A 22279-nucleotide genomic window follows, 5' to 3' on the forward strand; every position below is an offset into this window, starting at 1 on the left:
AAAGTGGCAATGCTTGTGTCTTGCTTGCTTGTGTAGAGGGAGGAAGGCAGGCTGTGCTGCTACGTGCTTCCACTGGGTGGTGAGACAGGACAAGATCTGAGCTTATGAACCTCTGCTTCCAGCAGGACTGTCTGAAAATATAAGGAAGATGACCTATTTAGCCAACTCCCACTGAGCTGAGAAGTGGGAATCCAGCACTAAGCAAAGAGCCAGCTAAAAGCCTTGAGAACAGTTCTTTTGCCCACTGCAGCCACTTTACATACTGTAAGCTTTTACCTTGATAGACATGGGGCACTGTCAAACTCACAGGGAAGGAATGGAGAAAGTCCTCAAAATTCCTGTAAGATTTTCCCTGCCGAAAGCTACTTGAAATAGCTTTACATACTGTAAGCTTTTACCCTGAAAGACCTGGGGCACTGCCAAAGGAAATAACACAGTGCCCTTGCTTTCTTTGCTCTTGGTTCCTTTGGGTGGACATCAACTCTGCTCTTCTCCTTTCACTGCAGCATCTATTCCTGCTTCCAAGCAGATCTCCCTGGCATGCTGCTGGCCAGTAGAGGCCAAAGGAAATTTTGCGTCCCCTGCTCTTAATCGCCCACAGTAGTTTCCCATCATCCGTGTGTCCAGCAGGGGTGGACCAGCCAGCTGCTCACTCTTGCTTTTTCACTCATTTTTCTCAGTCTCTCTTGGCCTGCTAGTTACATTCACACACTTGGCTCATACCATTAATTAAGACTTCTGGGACGTGGAACTGTGTCTCAAGGATGGTCTGCAGGTACTGGTTTAACATTTCTACAAGGGACAAAGAGTCTACTTGAATAAGTATCAAGTAATTTTGTATTTAATCAGCTCTTTCCTCTCTACGAAATCTCCTTCTCAACACTCAGTGCTCCATGTATCTCACTCCACTAGTATTTGCTAGTCTTCTTGCAGCAGGGACTCTCAGTACACTAGTCTCCTTAGAGGTGGTTGAGAAGGGAAAAAAAAAACAACAAAAAACCTCACCTGTGAACTTAGTGATCACACTGCATCTGAGCTCCAGATGTAGCCTCACATCCGACTCATTCTACCACTGTAACTGCAGCTGGCTGGCTGGAGGATTTCATTGGCTGCTGCTTGTAGGTCTGTAAGAAAACTCAGTGGTGATCTAGACACAGAAAACTAATTCTGGGAAGCTCTGTAATCTTCCACTGATGAACATGAGCTTTATATTTACTTCTCTGAGGCTGGTTCTGTTTTTTTTTCTCATGATGCTGGAATAAGCCCCTGCTTCCCAACCAGCGCAAAAGGGTGTAAACACCACACAGAGTGACCTACAGATGATCCTTTCTCTGAGCACTTCTCTGGCTGTATTTCTAACTTCATGTGAAACGATCCAACCAGACCAAGATTCCTTGGCACATCAAGGACCACCACCTCTGCAAGTAACGTCTGAAAGGAACAGTGCTCGGCCAGAGACACGTGGTATGAGGGCAGGGCACACATTACCCTATTTGCACTCATTTTTAGAAGTCAGGTGCATCTTTCTTCAAACATGCAACTTCTCTACAAAGTTGCAGAAAAGGCAAATGACAGCTAATTGCTTCCTCAGTTCCAAAGAATCCTTGTTCCAGCAGGATTTTCTCTCTTTAACGTATACAGAGTTGGCAGAAACTTGTAGTTTTACCTTCAGGAGGTATAGACTCAAAACCTCAAAGAAGGAAAACATCATTTAAAAATGTGCTTCAGTGTTACTGATATATGGTAGGTTCCATAATAGAATTTACTCCAGGGGAATTGGCAGGGGCTGTTTGGAGCAGACATGATTCTTGACAGCTTCAGAGCTGAGACTGGGTCAAACCTCAGAGTCATGCCAAATCCAGGCAGCTGCTGCTGTCCTGGCAGAGCTTCATAACTACTCAGACTATCCCAGGCTGGTGCCTGACTGAGGCAGAAGCCCTGGGGACCACCTCTCTGGGTGGTTTGGCTTTTTCAGGTTGTAGGGGTACTGCATGTGGGTATATCAGCATACAGAGAAGGTGAACAAGCTGTAGAGATGCTAGAGCTGTTGGGGGGAAGTAGAGGACAAGCACAAGACAGGTGTGGAAGTGGTAGAACCAGCTAGAAGAACAGTATAAGTGCCCAGATGGCAGAGAGGAGTGGCTAATATAGAATAAAGGCAGTGGACTGGAATGAGAAACTATTCTGAATAGTCACCAAGAAACTGCTCAGGCATTGTTATTTTTTATTTTTTGCTTTTTCTGGATTGCTTGTGCTGGCCAGAGGTGGAAGTTTTGGGAGTTGAGCAGGCTTCCCCTTCAGGCAAGCTTTCTTGTAAACATTTTTCTGAAAGGAGAAAAAAAAACAACAACAAAAGCCTTTAAAATGCAGAGTAAATACGTTTAAAGTATTTTAAACAAATTAGTCTCTCTTCTTACTTTGATATCAAAGAGAATATACACTAGAGTGTTAAAAGGAGACGTTTTAATTCCCACTTATTCTCCTTCACATCTTATTTCTGAGCAGATCCAGCCGAGAAAGGAAATATATTCACTTACAATAAACATGCCACCTAAAGAACTGACTGCCACACCACGTGGGCAAAACCAAGCCATCAGCAGCTGGAGACAGCAAGAATGGCCTCTGCTACAAACACAAAAGCTATGTGGGATATCAAGGGACCTAAACATTATTTCTTTTCTACCCACAAATCAGCGATTCTAAACAGACCTTGACTGTAACAGTACTTAAAGGGAAGGCGAAGCCAATTACAGTGACATCTAATATCTAGAATATATGTAGGCCTGGTGTTATATGGCAAAATCAAAATTATTTTATCTCAAAAACAGACAGAGTTCAGCAGTTCTTTCTGACCCAATCTGGAATGAGAACAAAAGCCTCCCTGCTTAGCTTCTGACAGCGAGTCAAGACAAGACCCTGGGATGTGCTCAGGAAGAAAGGAGCATGTGCTAAGTGGGACATGAATGAGGCATCCTCAAAAATTGCTTCCTACTCTGAGTCCAGGAGAGGTTCAGATCACTGATTATCCTGACCTTGCCCTTCTTTAGGTGTTGGTTCTGGGACGACTTTGCCCCTTTTCTCCAGCTCACTCTCTAGCTCCTGGATTCTCTCCAGGGCTTCTTCCAGCTTCTTCTCAAAATCTTCAGATCTCTGCTCTGCATTCTGAGCACGGATTTCTGTTTCTCTGAAGCAAAGAAGCAAAGATAATGCTGAAACTTGAAATCTAAGCAGGTGCTGGTAGAATACTTAAAAGAAAGATTTAGAAAGCTGAAACGTGCAGTGGAATTGAACAACTCTATAAAATACAGTTGTGGTTTCATAGAAGGGCATTGTAAGAGATGGAGACATCATTGCACAGCTATGCAAGCCTGCAAAGTGAATTCATTTTAAACTCAGCATTTGCTAACAAAGTGTTAAAAGTATCACATCTTTACCTAACATCACAATCAACGGTTTGAGACAATCAGAAGAGAAAGAACCCCAAAGCTAAGCTAACAGAGATGGCTGAAGCAGAGCCTAATCAGAAAGCAGAACAGATATAAATGGAACCCTGCCCTGTTTATCCCTCCAGCATAGAACCAGCACTCACATAAGCTGCACTTGCAGGTGTTCCAGCAGTGCCAGGGCTTCAAACTCTTTCTGAGAAAAGGGAGTTGACGACTTGCTGGCAGTCATCTCTCTCTGGTTGGAAAGGGCACAATCTTCCATAAATGAACATGAAACCAACAATGCTGCATTTCATCTAGAATATTGTTTGGCTGGACACTGCTGGTGTCTCTGTACATGGTCACGACACAGACAAGAGCTCAGTATCCATAAATCATGTAAAACCAGAGGTTAAGTCAAGCATTTTCTTTTGATTGGATCCAATCATGTATTGACATTAAAAATAGACTAAAATCACTTCCTGATTTGGACATAAATATCTCACTTGCACTTAGTCTTGGTTGCATGATTGCCCATGCATCACTGGGTTACAGATGTTGGAGATGGCTGTAGCCTGACCAGGAGTGAAGTAACTAACAACCAATGGCCAGAGGCAGCTACTCAAATTGTCCAGCAGGCATTAGTTTTCTTCATTTGAAGAAAAGAACCAGGACTTTTGTGGAGTCCCATTAAAAGACTCCTAATCTAAGCTTAGTAAGGTTACTATGATTTCCAGAGATTCATTTTTACTAACCAATCTAATTCCATAAAGGAACACTCCTGAGTCTCTCACTATCACTGCACTACCTGCCTGCCTCTAAAGCATTGAGAGCAAGGCACACTTAACAATGCAGCTTACTTAAGGAGTAGCAATATCCACTGACAGTTTGCTAAAGCTCCACAATTCACATACATCTGGGCTCTGCTCTGAAGGTCTGACTAGCTAGGAAGTGACTGGAGAAGGCAAACTGTATGACTTCTGAAGAGCAGCTTTACAAACTGATGCCTTTAGCCTGGACTACTCTTCCAAAGAGTACAATCCCATAGGTAAGTGGAAAAAAATAGAGACCCAGGAGGCACAGTTGGCCAAAAGCAACCTGAACTTCTTGCACTCCTACTGTTCTGAATATCCCTGAATCTCTTCTTCTGTGTATTCAGCACCGTATTATTTTTACCATCCCAGGAAGTGCTGGCAACACTCAGTCTCTGATGATAGTCCTCGTTCAGACTGCACACATCACCTGTGACTGGACCCAACTTCACGGTACAGGGCAGGAATGCATGAGCCACGTGGATGAACTGAGGCAGCAGAAATTGTGCTAATGAATATTTTGTAGTGGCAAGAAGAGAGACTGAGAACACCAGCACCTTTCACTCATGCAGCAGGTCCGATATAAACATTAAACAGTGTCTGACAACAAATAGACAGCTAAAACCCAGCTCCAAATCTCTGCCACGTGTGCTAAAAACATTAGTGTAGTAGAGATTCCTACCCCTGTAACTGAAATGATGTCTGACTTCAAGGATTTCAGGTGGATGTTGGAGTCTTGTCCTACATATCTGATCACATCTGTAGTAGCTTCATCACCTTCACTCATATCATCTGTACCAGCACCTGGTTGCTCCTAAGAGAGAAAATGAACAAGAAATAGGAGAAGTATCACTAGCTTAGAGACACTGTAGGTAAAAGGCCACGTTTCCCATCACGTGCACCAAGCAATAAAAAAATCCCAACTCTGCTGGAAAGTAGCATCTTGCAGCTACTACTGTCACCTGCATAAGGACGATTTTCTCCTTTACTGTTGATGTTTCTTTCTCTGTTATTTGTTTCTTTTCGCTGTTGGCATCATCAGCTTTAAGCCCTTCTTGAGTTGAAGAAATGATAGTGTCCTTAAGTTTCAACTCCAATTCCTGTAAGGCACCACAATAATTTGGTTAGTACCAAAAGTGCCTTTTGTCCATCCAAATAACCCAGGCAAAATGGCTGGTCTCTGACTTCCTCTTGCACACATTTAAACTTGGGCTTCATATATCTCATAAGCAGGACCCACTATGGTATACTTGCTTTTTATAGGCCATTGTATAGGGGGGGGGAAAAAAAGGGCAACACATGGCCTACAGCAGTGGCAGTATACTGTAGTACTGACATACTAGTCATAAGTACACAGTTATGACAAACATCACTCTGCTTGAGGACTAAATTGAGAGCTGATGCACATAATTTGTGCATCATTTAGGAATAGGAAAACTATTTCCTTGTCATCTGAATTTAGGTTATGTATGACGTTACATCAATGCCAGGCCAGCCATATATAAAACACGTAATTGTCACAGGCAGTGTCAGACACCCATTCAGTCATATAAAGAATTGACTAGAAGTTCAGCCTGATTTGGGCAAGCCAACCAAGAGAATTCCAGCTTAAGTCCACGCCAAAGGTTGAAGCGAAAGCTAGCGGGCACCATGCTGAACTGTTCTACCAGTGCAGTAATACCTCATAGCTACAGTGAAGCTTCAGTTTTGCCTCAGAAATACCCTCACAAGAAGCACAGTGATTTTTAACCAGTTTACAGTCTTCATTCTTCAAAGCTTTAACTGCAGCTTTGAGTACATGGAGGTCTCCATACTGGATCTTTGCTCAAATTGAATCATAGCTGCTTGCTTTAGATATTTTAAAGCAGATCTTCATTCAAACTGGTTCAACATAGAACAGCAAATGCAGTCAATATATGTACCTCTGATCCAAAGAGGTTTCTCAGTTCTTCTAAATGCAGAAAGGAGACTGGAGTGCCTTTGATCTCTGAAAGGAGAAGGCTACACACTTGAATCCAATTACAGCACTCAGTCTGAGAAGACATAATGGAAAAAGAGGCATTATTAATTTAAGAAAAAAATAATCTGTGATCGTAATTATTCAGTCAGTTAAATAATTCCATCTATCTTTATCTGTTCCAGGGACATGAATGGACCCTTCCATTCACACCTCACAGAGCAAATGGAAGACGTTTCTCCAAGCTTCCAGATATGGTATCCATCACTGTCTAATTACTCAATTCCTTCAACACGCTCCACCTCAGGCCAGCAGAGGAGGTCTCTGTCCCAGCCCATGTGGGGAGAAGTGAAGGAAAATCTGACAGTTTACTTTTTCACTTGCAAAGCTAACATGGAACAGAAACTTTCCAGTCCCTGAAAAGAAGCTTCTTGAATTCCTTGTAAAAATCTCATCTGTTCTGTGCTCAGTGCAGCGTTAGGCTTTAAGAAGGGTCTACATCTCAGGTTCCTAAAACACAGACAAAGCTTAACTAAACACTGAAGATGACAATGGTAGCAATTACCAGAGGAAGAAACGTACGCGCTATCACACTCCCTGCACTGCTTCAAATAAAGATGCCATCAACATACACTTTCAGTAAGAGCTCCAGTATAGAGTCAAGGAGACAGAAGGTAGGCTAGCTGACAGCAGAACACTTCAACAGAGTCTGTATAGTGGTATATTGCACCAAACACCTCCAGAAACTCCCAAGCACTGCTCAAATCTCAATTTACATGGCTCTGACAAGCTTTAACATAGAGATGAATCTGCTGCCATTCATACGGAATAAATCTAGCAGGATATCCTGAAATGAGATAAGGAAAGTGTTAATACTGAGTCATGTTCAGTTTTATCCACTTTCCACTTTCGTGGAGTCAGTAGGCAATTTGAGGGATCAGGAGTAGTAAGAATCTTCCTCCTTGAAAATCATCACATTTATTTTTCTCTACCTTTCACAAAGCACATGTGGTCTCATCGAGGTACAGACCTAGACAGCTGGAAACATAGTGGCCTTTTACCTTGAGTTTATCCAGCTCCTCTAGCTCAAAATCAGCTTCTGCATCCTTCTCTGACTGTTTCTTCCGAACAATTGTGCTGACAACCTCACGGCAGCAGCTGCAAAGATGGAGAATGTCGTTGACACTGTAGGAGTGCCCTCAAATGCTTTCTGCCTTTCAGGCAGCATCCCATTGCTGTCAGCAAGATGTATGAGCTACCTATAGACTTCTGTGCTAGAGAACAATCCTCACCTGCACCACTCACGCAGTGACCTCCCAGGCAGCTTGCTTGTGCCTGTACTGTACTAGCCCATAGAGGAAATAAGAACACAGATGCAGGTTTTGCTCCAGGTGACCTGGACTGCAGACTCACTGCCTGAACTGCTTTACATGATGCTCAGAAGAGTAGACAGAGCCCACAGAGTTACAGGTGCATGTTTTATAGCAGTACCAGGTATGAAGCAGATACTGTCATTCTCTTTAGATACACCTATCTTACGAGGCTCCCTCCAAATTCCAGTAAGGACCATTTAGAACTAGGAAAAGATCTAAGGAAAACCAAATTGATCAGATCTGCTGCCTCAAGGAATCTCTTGGCACACTACACATTTTTCTTTAATTAGCCTCCTTTAGTCCAAATTGAAAGTCTCTGTTCATACCTGACTACAGAACCAGACAGTCCACACATCTTGGCAATCAGCTTTTCTGCTTCTTCCTGTAGTTCCTGAGCACTCTGAAGACTGAGCTCCTTGCCCATCTCGAAGTCTGCCTCTTGCTGCTGGGGACACTCACAGGACAAGCGATCCACTATCACATATTGCAGCAAATTCACCAGCCACAGGGTCAGGTTTCTGTGCAGTTCAGTCACCTGCACAAAACATCAGAGCAAATCTAAACCAGTAATAAGTGAACGATCTTATCAAGTAGTCTGAATTCAGTGCATTTCACTTAAGCCAATATTCTACCCTAACTCAAGCTGACCTAATAACAGAAACATTGACCCGTATTTTTTTTCTCCCATATTCATTCCTATTACCAATAAATATTTTCCTGCTATGGATCTGTCTTTCTGCAAAGTGTTTGTTCAGCAACATGAGCTCTTTATCAGCTATGGGGCATTCTTGTCCATATTACAGCAGCAGACCAAAAATCACACATCATGCTTGCAAAACATTTAGAAGATACACTGTGAGAACCTCACTAACACAAACACACACAAAAAAACATCAAAAACAGAGAGCTAGCAGCCAAAACAGTTCTCTGAACAGAAAATGTCAACATTACTCCAGAGGGAAAGCTTGCTAAAGATTAGCAAAACATAATTCTGTTGATTCACTCTTTAGTGCACTGTTTTTAGTAGTCTTGATATGTTCCCCTGGCTGGAAGACAGAAAGCCGCAACTCAAACAAGAAAGAAGGTGTTAAAGGAGAAACAGGCATTCCTCTCAGCTGTGGTCTGTCCAGACAAAAATTGGAGGAAAGAGTGAATCCTAAATACAGTGCTTTACTTGCTTCCACTTACTTCTTCATTAAGATGCGTGGTGCTCTTCTCAACCTCAGTATTCACGGACAAAATCCATTGTTGAATCCTCTTAAAAAATTCTCTAGGTACCACCCTTTAAAATAAATAATGCAGAGACAAAGTGACATCTAATGCACCACACCCAGGGATCTCCTGTCGCAAAGACACCTTTGTTCCCAGCTCAAGGAAAATAACATTTAGCACACCAGATGCTGGGGACGTGGCACAAGCAGTTTTATTAACACTGTGGTTGTGGGCAAGCTTGTCATTTGCAAATAATCTCTAACATATATGTAATGCATGTGCTCTGCAAATACTTCACTTCCTGATGATATTTGCCAAAGACAGAGCACGATGAGAAGAATGCCCCCACAAATCTGCCTGTAAATTAATCACAAATTGTAGTTTTTTTCTTCAAATGCCACGATCTCGAAACAGGTGGCACTCAGTGATGTTCCAGGAGTTATATTGTAGCCACCAACTGCCTCGACAGATACTGCCAAATCAAAGCAAATGGCCAAATCACAGCAGATGAAAGGCAGCCAGCCACCAATCATTTTAACACTTAAGCTGATCACAGTTATCCCACTGCCAGTTTCTTGTGCCAGAGTCCCCACAAAACAACATTTTTCTTTTCTTATGCATGTAGTTTCATGTATAAGGCACAATTAACACCTTTGTCCTTACGGGAAATGCAGTTCCATATCATTTTCAGCTTTATGCAACTGACTGGAGCCTATAATGCTCATTAATGCATCCACTTGGGCCAACCATGAAGGAATCATGTGATAAAACGCCTGCAGTTCAGTTTCATGCATGCCAGAACCTCGCGTTAGCTTTTGCGCCTTGAATAACCAATCTTCCATGCTTCTCACCAAGACTGTCAAAAATCTGACTGTGCCTGGAGGGGAAGAAAATACAAACCTTTAATTACGTTCTTTCAGCCAACAAAAACAAGGCTCAATTCAAAGACCTTTGCCAGGAGGGATGAACAGCCGACGTGAGATCTGGCTATACTTAGCGCTAAGAAAAAACTGTTTAGGAAGCACTGAATTAACAGCAAGTTGGAAGAAAATCTGCTTGATGTGAAGCTGACTTTCTTTCTTGTCTTGACAGATTTGACTTGTTGCATAAAGAAATGTGATGGCTTAATAGAACTCTTACAAAACGCGCTGTAGCTCTCTTCAAAAGAGATACAACATACATAGATATTAAAAAATACCCGGATAAAACAGTAAATCACATGTTCATTCACTCATCTGGCATAAACTGATGGATATTCTTTGATTCCTGGAAGTATGCTTGAAATTAAGGTCGCTCCTGATGTCCAGTGTTTAGTCTTTAAATCCTGCTAAGGTCCTGGTCTTCATGACAACTTGTTTCAAAGATAACACGTTACACATGTGGAGGTAATTACCATTTTTGAGGCATTTTAATGACTCAGTTTCCCCACTGTACTGCTGTGGTATGTTAACTTCTACTCTGGATTATTTGTCATGCAATGAAGCAATGTTGAGATGTTCAGACTGGTAAGAAAGGAAAGAAGTTACCTCCAAAGGTTGGGTGGTACCAGAACATACTGTGAAAGCCCCACTACTAGACAAATTTGCTTTGGGAAGACTGCCTTTATCTTATAGTCAGGTCTGCAGCAAAAGAGAAGAGCTAGCAGGATCTCAATGGAGAGGTCGCTCTGGTCCCAGTCACCAAGTTCAGAGTCAGAAACTTACCAAAAAAGGTATGACTTCGAGAAATGATCAAGGAAGAGCAAAGGTCTTAAGTGAAAATTTATAAATTTTAGTCTCATATGCCGTTGTTCTCTTTGCATCTTTATTCCTTGCCAACAAATACTGAACCTTTTGTATTTCTGTCACGTGGTGCTTGAGATCAGGTAACCTGAACTTAGCAGATAATAAATATTTCAGGTAAATGAGGATCATTGCCTTACAGAACAAAATTACAATAATTACCATGTTTTCAGTATTTTCTCTCATCTATTTCTTATAGCCACTTTCTTTTTCACCTTTTTTTTTTAAACTGTAGCTGCAATGTAAAGAGATGGAATACCCTGTCTCTTCTCACAGGCAGGAGAAGAGCAGAAATGAGTCCAAGCAATTCAAATACACTGCCTTGTATGGAGGAAGAGAATACCTTTACTGAGATCCAGTTCCCAAAACCTTTGTTAAAATAAGCTAAACCTCCTTTTTCTGGACTTTACTGATGGAAGCAATTCTGTATCAGATGTCAGCACTATGCCACCTAAACCTTTGTTCAGATCACTAATAAACACAAAGACTTCTGACAGCCTGCTGTTAACTTTTTGCCATGATATCTGGCCAATTACGTCCCTGCTTCTTTTTCCTTCTTTTACTTTTTAATGAGAACTGCTAGGAGTATTTACTTCTTTCAGCTGTCTTTTAGGTTGGACAGACTTACAGTATACTGTCTCTTTTAGCAGAAATATACAACACAGCATAAAGCATAGGGTAACATTATGAAAGACTAAGATGACAGAATGAGAAGGAGCTCGGAAAACATGAGCAGCAGTTCTGGACACATATTCAGTTTAGTCTTCTAAAAGAAAAGAAGATGATTGGAAAAAAAACACCAGAGATGAAACAATTCTGAAATCAGAAATGAGTCAAGGCCTAGGAGAGGCAAATGTTGAAAAAGTTGGTTACAAATGTTTGTTACCTTAAGCAGAATGTGATAATTTTATATCAGCAAGAAAAATATTTATTTGCATAATTTATTATCAGTATAAATCAATATCTAAATTTAGATAACTGTCTTAATGATAAGGTAATAAAAAAAATATTACCCTCTGAAACAGTATTATCAGGTTAATGAACTCTAAAGTGACATTTTGCTTTAAAACTTAAACATCTCTTCTTTACAGTGAGGTGACGGAGCACTGGAACAGGCTGCCCAGGGAGGTGGTGGAGTCTCCTTCTCTGGAGATGTTCAAGACCTGCCTGGATGCCTCCCTGTGCGACCTGCTGTAGGGAACCTGCTTTGACAGGAGGGTTGGTCTCGATGATCTCTGGAGGTCCCTTCCAACCCCCACAATTCTGTGATTCTGTGATTCTTTTATTGTACATTTGCTTTCTTTTCCACACATAATTCACGCAATCACAAACTACACATGCTCTGAACTTAACACAGCTTATGTCTTATTTGTACTGCAATTTTCTTTGATTGTATTGCATTGCATTTCAGATTCCAGATATTCTTTGTGCGATCAAGAGCCAAGTTTCTCAGAGTTCATACCTCCCATTTTTTGGTTACTGAAATATACGTAGGGATCAGACATAGTCTTTGCAAAAAAAAATCAGAGCAGATTATACTAACTGGCCCTTTATTACCTGCTACTTCCCTGGCATACCCTAAGAAAGACAGAACTGCAAAATTGGTTATTTCTTACCATTATTCCCACTTATCCTTATGTTATATTGCTGATAGAGTTCACGTGCACTTTGGTTTATTTCTTCCAGGGCAGCGAGCTGTGGAGGCAATGCTCCAGTTAAGTCCCGGTGTCGACTCAGCACCGTTTCTCCTAGCTCTGTCCAATGTCCCTGTATCCTGGCAGCACTCCTGAGACTTTCAGTCTTGGCTAGATATGTCTCCCCTGCATACAGCTGCACATCTTCCTTCAGCATCTGAAGAAAAAAAAAAAAGCAACAGGCTTACTGTGTCCCCAAAAGTTGGCTGCAATGGAAAGGTGGTAGAAATCAGGTAAGAGAATAACAAGGAATTCATGAGCATGTCATAGTAAGTACAATAAGTTGGAAACTTACTCCACGAAGCTGACAACTGTGAGTGCTTCTACAGATTAATATAATCTATCAGTCACCAGAACTGGCTGTCAGTGCTCAAGTGTGGGTAAGCCTAATGGCTGAGCTGCAGTATTGGGCAGTTGCAACTTTTCATGTGTAGATTCTTGGTTGAAGCTTCAGAACAAATGATGTCAGTTGATTTGTGATGGGCATAGATACTGACAGCAAGTGGTCATTTGCTGAGCATATACCATTTAGTAGTATGTCCAACCTCCAGAAATCTTACATTTATTAAGAGCTTCATATCTTCTAAGATCTCATCCAATAGCTCTTCTTTCATCTGAAAAGAACTAAGCAGAAAAAAAGAAGGCATGAGAGCTGAGAGAAAAAAATCCTGTAGTGGTTTATGTAAAACCAAGGTCAAGATACACTGTACGCATGCCAAGTTTGTGACACAAATTATAACTTGGAAAAAAAAAAGCCAAAAACACCAAGCCTTACTTAGCTGGTAAGGCTAAGTCACTCAACATAGTGCAAACACAACTGTAGTTAAGAAAATCAATTATTAACATACGAGTGAAGTATGGAAAATAACATCTTCTGTTAGTGCAGACAGTGTGCATTTCTGGATTTTGCACTTGCATTTGTCCTTTATTTAATATATCATGATGGACTAACAAAAAGTCTGCAAAATATACATTAATATACAAAAAGACCTTGCATTTGGAACCTCATGTGCCTTACAGTCTCATTTTGTATCTTTACTGCTCTGTTGAAGCATCAATGCAAGTGTCATGAGTGTTAAAATGAACCAAACTAAACAGAAGAATTCTGTCATGGCAATCATATCTGTAAAAAGAGAACTCTGGCTCCTAGTAGAAGGGTAAAATCCTTGCCCTAATGGAGTCAGTAGTAACCTCACCACTGAATTCAGCCACAAGCATACAGCATCACTTTGGAGCTACCACTAAGGACCCAACTATCAAAATAAACATGTCAATCATAAAAGCAGGGCAGTGAGGGATATGAAAAATGAAGATTGTAACAAATCTCACTACATCTGAGTCAGGAATTCTGTGCATGCTTTGACTTGTGCCATGGGGCAAAGGGGAAATGACTACTACTCCCAGTCTCTCAGGGCCACTCACAAGTTACTGCGTTGGTACTGAAGCCACTTGTTGAGGTTTCTGAGCACAATTTGCAGTTTTTCCTTGCTGGACTCCTCCAGATGCTCTGTCTCTGCTCCAACATGACCTAATATTCCTTTGAACTGCTCGGTCTCCTCCTGTAGATCAGCAAGGTCTCTCAGATCCTGCAGCCATTGAATGGCAAAAAAAAAAGTCGTAACTGTTTTGATCTGAGTTGAAGGAATTCTCTCTTCAGCCTAGGTGTTTTGAGTTATATCTATATATCAGAGATCTGGGAAACAACCCCTTTCATGCAGGACTAAGTTGGCTCACACTTCCCAGGCATTCCAGAAGTGAGCACTTGACTGTCTGCTGCTTGTATGCTACATAGAGACCATGCAACTATATACCTTCAAAGACAAAATTTCACTAACCTGGATCTGTTTGGTTTTATGGTGATGGAACAAGGAAAGGGAAGAATAACACAAAGAAGGAAAAGAAGAGGAAAAAGAAAAGCTTGAGGTAGAGGAAAGAGGATATGGAATAATGAGAAAGGGAACTGGAAAGACAATGAGTGAATTCAAGTTTTAACACTTGTTCAAAACTAGATCAAGATTTAAAAGTTCTAGTAACAGCAGAAGTACTGAATGCTTTGCTGAGTATCAGTGCTACATGCACCACACACACAAACACTTCAAACAGGTACCCATGGCAGACAAGTCCTACCTTTGAGGCCAGAAGGACTATGAAATGCTTGAGAACTTTGGTCAGAGCCTTCCCACTTATATGGAGCCTGCGAATCAATGTGAGCTGGTTTCTTTCTATTATCTGAAAGAAACGTTATTTTCACTGTTGTCTTTTGAGAGAAGGGACATCTGATAGTAATGTGAAGCTCTACTATCTATGAAATAGAGTGCAAGCAGATGAAGCCACTTACCTCAGAAATAAACTTCTTATCCACAAGGCAAACCAAGAAGGTAGGTCTGCTAATAAATTTGAAACTTTATCGAGGAAAAAGTAAAAGATCACGAACAAGAAAAACACACAAGCTAGGAAGCAGAGTTATCCAAGAATGCTATTTTGTGAAGCTTAAAGAATCTGGCTACAATATTCCAAGTTATGGGGAAGAAGGAAACTTTTCAGTCAAACTCATCTCCAACTGGAAATATTCATTTCGTAGTTCTTCCTGCACAGAAACTGGAGGCCTGTACTAAAAATGCTGTGTGAATCAGCTGGAACAAACCAAACAAAACATGAAATACAACAGTCCTCAGAAAAGGAGGGCAAGAGACGGGTTAGCACCAATTAGATTAAACAAACATTCCTTGGGATGAAATTTGCTTTTGGAAAAGTCTGCCTGCTGTGATGGTCTATACCTTGCAGTGTATCACTGACCTCCCATACTTACCATCAGAGCAAGGTTACATGCAGCTGAGCTCCAGATGTCTCTCTCTTGAGCTACCACCAGAACCTGGTCTTCCAGCCTTCTCCTCTGTAACTCGTATAACTCTCGATACTGTTCCAAAAGGCTAGAAGGAAAAGACAATGAAGTTTGTCCATGCTTCTTATTCACATTTATTGCGTTCCTCCCAATTCCCAAGACATTTCATCTCCCTCTTTCCTTCCTTGATCACCTTCCACATAAGTGCGTGAATTCACGGCTCCTTTACCCTGAGCTGCTGCAACACCATTGTGTTGATATCCTCACACCGAGTTTCCAGCCAGCATTCTTACAAATCTCTGTTGGATCTAGACCATCTGCTTTCTTCATGACACAAGATTCCTGTAAGTGAATCCCAAACGCCCAACACAAATCTGATACCAACCACCTCAACACTTAGGTTTTTTTTATGTACCTGAAGATGTCTACAGCCTCATACAAGTTCCAAGCTGCAGGCTCTACTTGACTATGAGCTTACTAGCTGTGACTGTAGGGTGAAGAGGATGGCAGCACCTGAGCAACAAATGCAACTTCTATGATTTGAAACTAGAAGAATTTTAGACAGCTTCTTGTCCCTTTGAGGAGTTCAGGATTTATAGAAAAATGACAGTATTTGTCACAAAGAGCCAAGCTCTCTTCCTCAGAAGGAAATCTGTCCTTCTTCCCAAGCCAGGAGAATGATACCAGCACGCTGCAGAGATCTCCCAACCTTAGCTTTGAAAGGAACTTACTTTGCATTTGCCTCTGCCTCCTGCATAGCTGCAGCTAGCTCCTTTTGAGCTTTTTCTGCTTCTTTGGTCACCTTGCAGTCATGTTCTCGTACCTCATATAGTTCGCTGAAACAGCAAGGAACAGCCTAAATAAACTTAGCCCAGCCCAGTCTCTGCTCTGCTAAACACAGACTGCTCTCACCATACACAGACAGCTCTCTATGGAGTTGAAAGGCATTTTGAAGACCTCTTATTCCTGCACATGCAGATTGCTCCCGCAATCCCCTTCAGTGCAAAGTGTAAAGGAAAGCAGGTGTTTTAACCCTTATTCTGTGCTTCCATGCTGCACAGCTGACAGTAAAAACAGACTAATGGTGTGAGGAGGCTAAAGCGCAGTCCCTGTAGCTCTGGCTCAAGTAAGAAAAATAATTGCCTGCTCCTATGGAAGGAAGATTTGAAAACTGAACAAAACCAGTATGCTAAGCTTAGTGCATGGAGATAATTTTTTAGGATGAGGAAGGATTCAGACCTGGCCAGCTGCGCAACACACTCCTTAAAATAGAGTAGTTCTTCTGTAATATGTCTGTCAACCAGTTGCTGAGCCATCATTTTTTTGTAGAGTGCCTTCATCTGCTGAGGAATACGCTCCAGGAGATCCACATACCTCTGTCTTCAGTAAAAATAATAAAAATAAATAGAAATTGTCCTGAAAGTGAAGATCTGAAAACCATTCCTTTCACTGCACAACAGCATATCTAGAGGGCAATCTTCTGACTGTATGGACTTGGGATTTTAAAAACCCTGGAACAATGTAATTGCTACAAATACTGGTAATCTGTGTGTGAGGTGGAAAAAGAGCAGAGGAACCCCAGCTGTGAGAGTAGTTCCAGCTATTCCACATGTGAAAAGTTCCATTAAATGTCACACCCATAAGGTGCCCGCATTGTCAAGTGTTGTGTCAAGGGTTCAAACTCCTGGTTATGTAACAGTGGTCCGTTAGTACTGGTTGTTAACTAGGCAGGGCAATCCTATTTCACTTCTGGCATCAGACCCCATGCCAATGACATTGTGACAGGCTAGCTTTGTTGGGCAGTGACATTAAGAAAGATCTGCAATCTGCAAAGATCTAGCTAATGCTGCTCCTGAGAGGATACTGCCACAAATCAAGAGGGGGATTAAGGCTGCTTGCCAAATGATGACCTGAGTTTAGAAAGCAGCTGTCCTCTCTCCTTGCAGTCCACGCTGACCTGCCGAATCATCTCATGGAAAACTACATTGTAGATGTTCTGCTCTGCCTTCATCAGCTCCAGCATGTTGTGCAGCTGGCAAAACAGACGAGACAAACACCAGCCTTGCAGAGACTGGCAAATCTCCATCATCAACTGAGACTGGCACAGCACACTAAATTCTTCTGAACCTAATTTCCCTCTTGAAGAGGTAATGGGGAAGGGGAAGAGAAAGAGCCAACCTGCACACATTCACAGGTTCTTTTTCAAATTTGTTTTGGCTCTGTCCTCCCATTAACATCTGTGGGAGCTTTTCTGCTAACTCCAGCAGGAGTTCATATTGAAACAGTGCTATACATTTTTCAAAAATCCTACTTTGTCCATTTAAACCTTCCCCGTTACTGTGCAAGAATAATAAAAAGTAAGCCCAAGCAAAGGATAGAGATTTTTTGGCAAATGAAAGCTTCCAAAGATCCATTTTCAAACACAGCAGCCTGTCTGCTAATGAGGAGATGAGATAGCCACTGCTTTATTTCCTCCATAGCAATGCCAGATGATTCCTTTTGGCATTTTTGCAGCTGCTTGTTCTTCAAGGATCAGACAAAGACAACCAGAAGCTCAAGAGAGCGATCTCTCACCTATGACAGCACCTACAGACAGATGGCCTGGGCAAAAAGTAACTGCTTGGAGGCATCTTAAGCACAACTGAGACAAACACTAGGGAAAATGATATTCTTTTTCTGGGTATGAGTGAGTTATCCACCTGTGAAGGTCCTGTTACTCCAATCAGCTCATCTACTCCAGCTTTTTCCAACATGCTGTCCATTGCCTCCATCAGCTGTATGACCTCTAACCTCCCAGAAGGTTTCCTGACAGACCAGAAAGAGACACATCATTATTCTACACAGTATACCATGGGATTTTCCCACAAAATGGAATTCCAACTGTGGTGTGTTGTTTTGGTTTGGCTTTTTTTCCCCAGTAAAAACTTGATTCAGGGTACGTACATGGATGGGAACAGACGTAGTCTCTTTTCACTGTCTTCAAGCAGAGTTGTGTATTTACTAAAAAAGAAACAAACCATAAAAGCTGAATTATATAACAGCCTTTCCAGTGCTAAGGAATCCTGCGCTTTAATTCAATCTCTATGTCCCACATACAGTAAGATAGGGAAAGAAGTGTGGGGCTGTTCTCAGTGGGAGCATCCAGAGCCTGAAGTCTGACCTCCTGCAGCTGTTCATGCAGCTGATACACCAACAGAAGCTCCTCCTTGCCACCAAAATCTTGTAGGAACACTGGAGGTACCCAGCAGCACTTTGGAGTAAAGCTTTGTAAATGAAATTCTAAACTTACAGCCTGAAAAACTGAAGATCCCAAGCAAACAAACAAACCCACACCAGAATGGTCAGCTCCAAGAGTTAGCAGGCCTGTATAGCTCCAGTGAGAATAAAAACTACCCTGGATCTGCCCAGTGTTGCTACAGAAAGCAATTCTAGAGGATAAGTAGAAAAACAAGGCTAATCAAAACCACAAAAACAAAACAACAGAAAAAAAACAAGTGGCAACTTCCAAAAGTTTCCTCAAGAGATCAAAAGAGACTTCAGCTTCTACATTCATGTTCAAATAGGGAAACATTTAGTAGTAATAGCCTACAGAAAATCCTCCTTTACCCTTCCTCAAGCAGTAGAGGCAAAGCAAAGGTGGCTCACATTGCTCTGGCGGGCTGAATGCAGCCTTACCATTAGTGTGGGATTTGTAAAGCCACCTTTTCTTTTCTTTTTTTATACACTCTCCTCAATTGAAAGAAGTTCATTTTTCCAGCGTTCTCAGCCTATTAGCATTTTACCCCTCCATTCTGAACAGCAGAAGCTCTACAACTTGAAGGCAAATCCTGGTCAATCAGAAAGCACTTACTCATCAAAGTACTTCAAGGGCAGAACTCCCTGCTTTCTCACAATGTGAAATTCCTCGGGAACCAGACTATCTGCTAGGGTTGCTTGCTAGGGATAGAAAAGAGAAAGCATTAAACATCAGCATAGAAGATAGCATGCAAATTCCCAGTTCCTTGCCAGAGATGGTGCAGTTTTGGCCACGCAAAAGAGAGCAAAGATAGCAAAGCTCACAGAGTGACTTTTCGTGGTGCTTTTCTCTTTCCTGCCCTACGTAATTAGAGCACAACAGAAACAATCCACATTTGGAAAAAGATTAAAATAATTAATGCTGAACTGTGGCAGGGAGCTGGGAGGCTGTGAACTGAAGGGAGAACTGATGGCTTTTAGGATCAGGGTATGACACTAAAATCATTTTGGCTCAGAAACCAAACAAAGCCACAACCCATGGCAACACTGGGGGTGTACATGAAGAATTCCCTTCTCCCACTTAATGATGTACACAGAAACATAAATGAGGAGCAGCACTCACAGGAGTACTTGAGACTGTACCGCTGCTTTGTTCCTGAGGACTTTGAGAAAAAGAGCTTTTGAGGGCCACTGTTTTCTTATCTTCTGGGATCATCACATCACACAAATAAGAGACATCCCTGAAACAAAGGGAAAGAGCTGTACACTGACCCAGAACACAGGCAACCTACCTTTCTCTTGCTACTGGCCTCTTCCAGGCCAAAAAAGACTGATAAGATAATGCTTGTTTGGCAGATTAATCTGTTTGGCAGATTAATTTTTGGCCTATCACTGGCCAAAAAACTGCTTTTCATGCCGGTTGTCAATGCCTTGTCACGTACGTAGCTGCAAACTGTAGAGGAGCAAGGCATTTTTCAATTCCTAGTGCTATTTAAGCAACGCTTATTTGCAAAGAAGTGTAAAGCTATTCCCTGATAAATCCATTAAAGCCAGAAAAGCTTCTTTTCCTAATCCTGGATCAGAGTATGCCAGTGAGCCTGGGATCCGTTGGAAGAATGCTTCCAAAGAGAGATCACGCAGCAGCAACTCTTTATTTATTATTCCTGAAACATCATTCCCTTGAATTTCACCCAAATAAGCTCAGTTGGGATAACTGGTCCATTCGTCCAGTCTCGTTAGGCAGCGCAGACACTCACCACTAGAAAAACCAATGGAAAGACCTATCTGCATTTGTAGTGCTAACGTCTTCCCATCACAGTCAACTCCTTATCCCTTCTTTACTTACCTTCCAGCACCTGTCAAGCTGACAGGGTGGTCTGTCAAGTGTCTGAACTTGCTCCGACGATTAGGATAATGCCAAAGCCGATCGGGGGTTCGCAAGCAGCCCTGCAGACAAAGCACACGTGGCTGTCACTTCTTAGCCAGAAATGTGCCAAGGAGTGGGAGAGGTCAAAACGACTGTCTAAACAAGCTCCACGTAATTATTTCTGTCTTAGGGCTAAAGAAACCAGCATGCACAAAACAGTTGCTACAAGGGGTTCACAGCAACACATAGGTACAAGCACGTTTAGCATTTTACAGGCATTGTAAGACTATGCTTTGGATCCACATCAAATGACACGATCAGAAAAGTAACGTTACACAAGATCAGTTTGTCCAAGAAGGTTGGCACCCTTCTCTTTCACCAACAGAATGAAAACATGTCCCTAAGAAAGAGTCAATTCTGGATAATAAAAAGCCAAAGATGGAAACGCTTACCCTGAAGCTCACTGTGCTTTTTGTTTTTTGGTGGGACTGTAAGTAGTCTGGGCTGCCAAGAGAGCTGCTAGCACAGGTCAGGGCTCGGAAAATCTCTTCTGGAACGAAACTGTACTCTGGGGAGGAAGAAACAGGCCTGACGTGGTCCAGCATCCTCCATGTACCCCTTAACAAAGGGATCTCTGGAAAGCAATGCGTCAGAACTCACTTGTTCTACTGATAAAATAGAGGGCTGAGAAGAACTGTGAGAAGTTGCCCACTCCTTTACCCCAAAGCAGGAACAACTCTCTCAAACACAGGCAGCTAATCCCATTTCTAGCAGCTGCTGAATCTTTGGCGAAGCCTATAACAAGTTACCTTCAAACTGTGAGGGACAGCGGCACTAAATACACAACCGTGCCAAGCTGTCAGGTATGCAAACACCAAGGGATGCTGCAAGCAGCTGAAGTTATTTACGTAAATCCATTACCCTTCTTAAGGATTTCTACTTTCTACAAAAACATTGACACCCTGCAATACTAGCAATTACTTAAACAAAGGCAAAGCTTGGAACTCCCCCAGACAAGCATCCTGTTGTGAAAAGGAACCCAAAGGACACCATCCTCTGCCCCATCTCCAACTCCAGCCCTACCTGAATGGTCCTTGCTGACAGATTCCATGCACAAGGAATTGCTCATTTTTCTTCCAACTGCCTTCAGCCCAGGAACTGGCATTCCGTTGGTGGGCATGCTGAAGAGATGCTTGGATTTTTTTTATTCTTACCCAAGGAAGTTTTCAGTAATGAGCAATCTAGAAACAGAGTCAAACCCACCTTTGTACTTCACAGGGTTAATATTTTTTTGTGTTATTAATTAACGGGGAAAAAAGAAAACATCTGACACTAGGCAGCTCAGCTGGGAAGAAGCACCTGATGCTTTATTTCCAGGGAGGAATACCCAACAAGAAGCTCTTATTGGCTCTACAGAGGGCAAAGCCTGAAGGACCACCATACTCATTATCTACTTAGACCCATAAAAATGCATTTCATAACCGACATGGCATCAACTTGATTCACAGATGTAGAAAAGTCAAAGGTGTTTAAGTCAAATGCAACTTCTGCAATTTATTAACATTTAGCATCACAAAATGATAGCTCAGTGCACTTAACGAAACCATCACAAGAGTTCTGTTCTCCAAATGCTACGTGCACAAGAGTGCTTGATTTTATCATTTGCAAATGGGGTTAACTGCTACTTTTACACATCTAACGACTGAACCAGAGACTTAATTGTAACTGAATTTCTCCATTAACATTACTGCTTTTCCTTCTTGCTTGCCAATGAAAAAAAATCTTGCCCCCAGGGACCCTCACGTGAAGCCTACCCTTGCCAATACACATTGTTCTTCATAAATACTCTCTGACCTCCTTATCAGCTATATCCTTTTGTACTGAGGTTTCCAGATAGGTTAACAGCATTTCATTGACTGCACAGAAATGCGTTCGTGCACATAGGTGTAACCAAAGAAAAACAGGGTAAAACTTCTGATAGGTGAATACATTGCAGTAGTTTCCTCCCACTCTCCGCTCCTCTTTAAAACCAGCGCTTGGCAGTACACTCTATTCTCACCACAAAGGATAGGAAGATTGATT

The 22279-nt window shown here is 41.9% G+C and overlaps 1 protein-coding gene across 6 annotated transcripts; it reads right to left on the reverse strand.

Annotated features, from left to right (window-relative positions):
- Nucleotides 1-61: 61 nt before the first annotated feature.
- Nucleotides 62-21417, reverse strand: AXDND1 (axonemal dynein light chain domain containing 1). Of its 6 annotated transcripts, none has more exons than XM_048943801.1 (25): nt 21281-21417; nt 20650-20765; nt 20177-20277; nt 19454-19571; nt 18947-19032; nt 18040-18096; nt 17796-17901; nt 17007-17128; nt 16336-16476; nt 15828-15932; nt 15064-15184; nt 14382-14483; nt 13677-13840; nt 12815-12878; nt 12177-12411; nt 9443-9656; nt 8756-8849; nt 7894-8102; nt 7256-7352; nt 6160-6270; nt 5200-5337; nt 4920-5051; nt 3590-3681; nt 3033-3184; nt 62-2325 (listed from the first exon to the last, which is right to left on the reverse strand). In XM_048943801.1, the coding sequence occupies exons 1-25, from the start codon at nt 21375-21377 to the stop codon at nt 2225-2227; spliced, it is 3075 nt and encodes a 1024-aa protein (XP_048799758.1). In that variant the 5' UTR covers nt 21378-21417; the 3' UTR covers nt 62-2224. The 6 variants fall into 6 exon arrangements, 5 of the variants coding, with proteins under 5 accessions (XP_048799758.1, XP_048799756.1, XP_048799759.1 ...); XM_048943799.1 differs by having other exon boundaries at nt 20650-20831; XM_048943802.1 differs by lacking the exon at nt 15828-15932 and having other exon boundaries at nt 20650-20831.
- Between the last annotated feature and the right edge of the window lie 862 nt (nt 21418-22279).

Source organism: Lagopus muta, chromosome 5, assembly GCF_023343835.1.
Source record: "Lagopus muta isolate bLagMut1 chromosome 5, bLagMut1 primary, whole genome shotgun sequence".
Lineage (NCBI taxonomy): Eukaryota > Metazoa > Chordata > Aves > Galliformes > Phasianidae > Lagopus > Lagopus muta.

Excerpts from the sequence above, each read along its gene's own strand:
- AXDND1 (XM_048943799.1), bottom strand. The coding sequence starts at position 21,377 with ATGCCCACCAACGGAATGCCAGTTCCTGGGCTGAAGGCAGTTGGAAGA. Across the intron at positions 15,185-15,827 it reads GAGGCAGAGGCAAATGCAAA|CCTTTTGGAACAGTATCGAG; the intron begins GTAAGTTCCTTT and ends TTTTCCTTCTAG. Across the intron at positions 6,271-7,255 it reads AGGAGCTGGATAAACTCAAG|ACTGAGTGCTGTAATTGGAT; the intron begins GTAAAAGGCCAC and ends ATGTCTTCTCAG.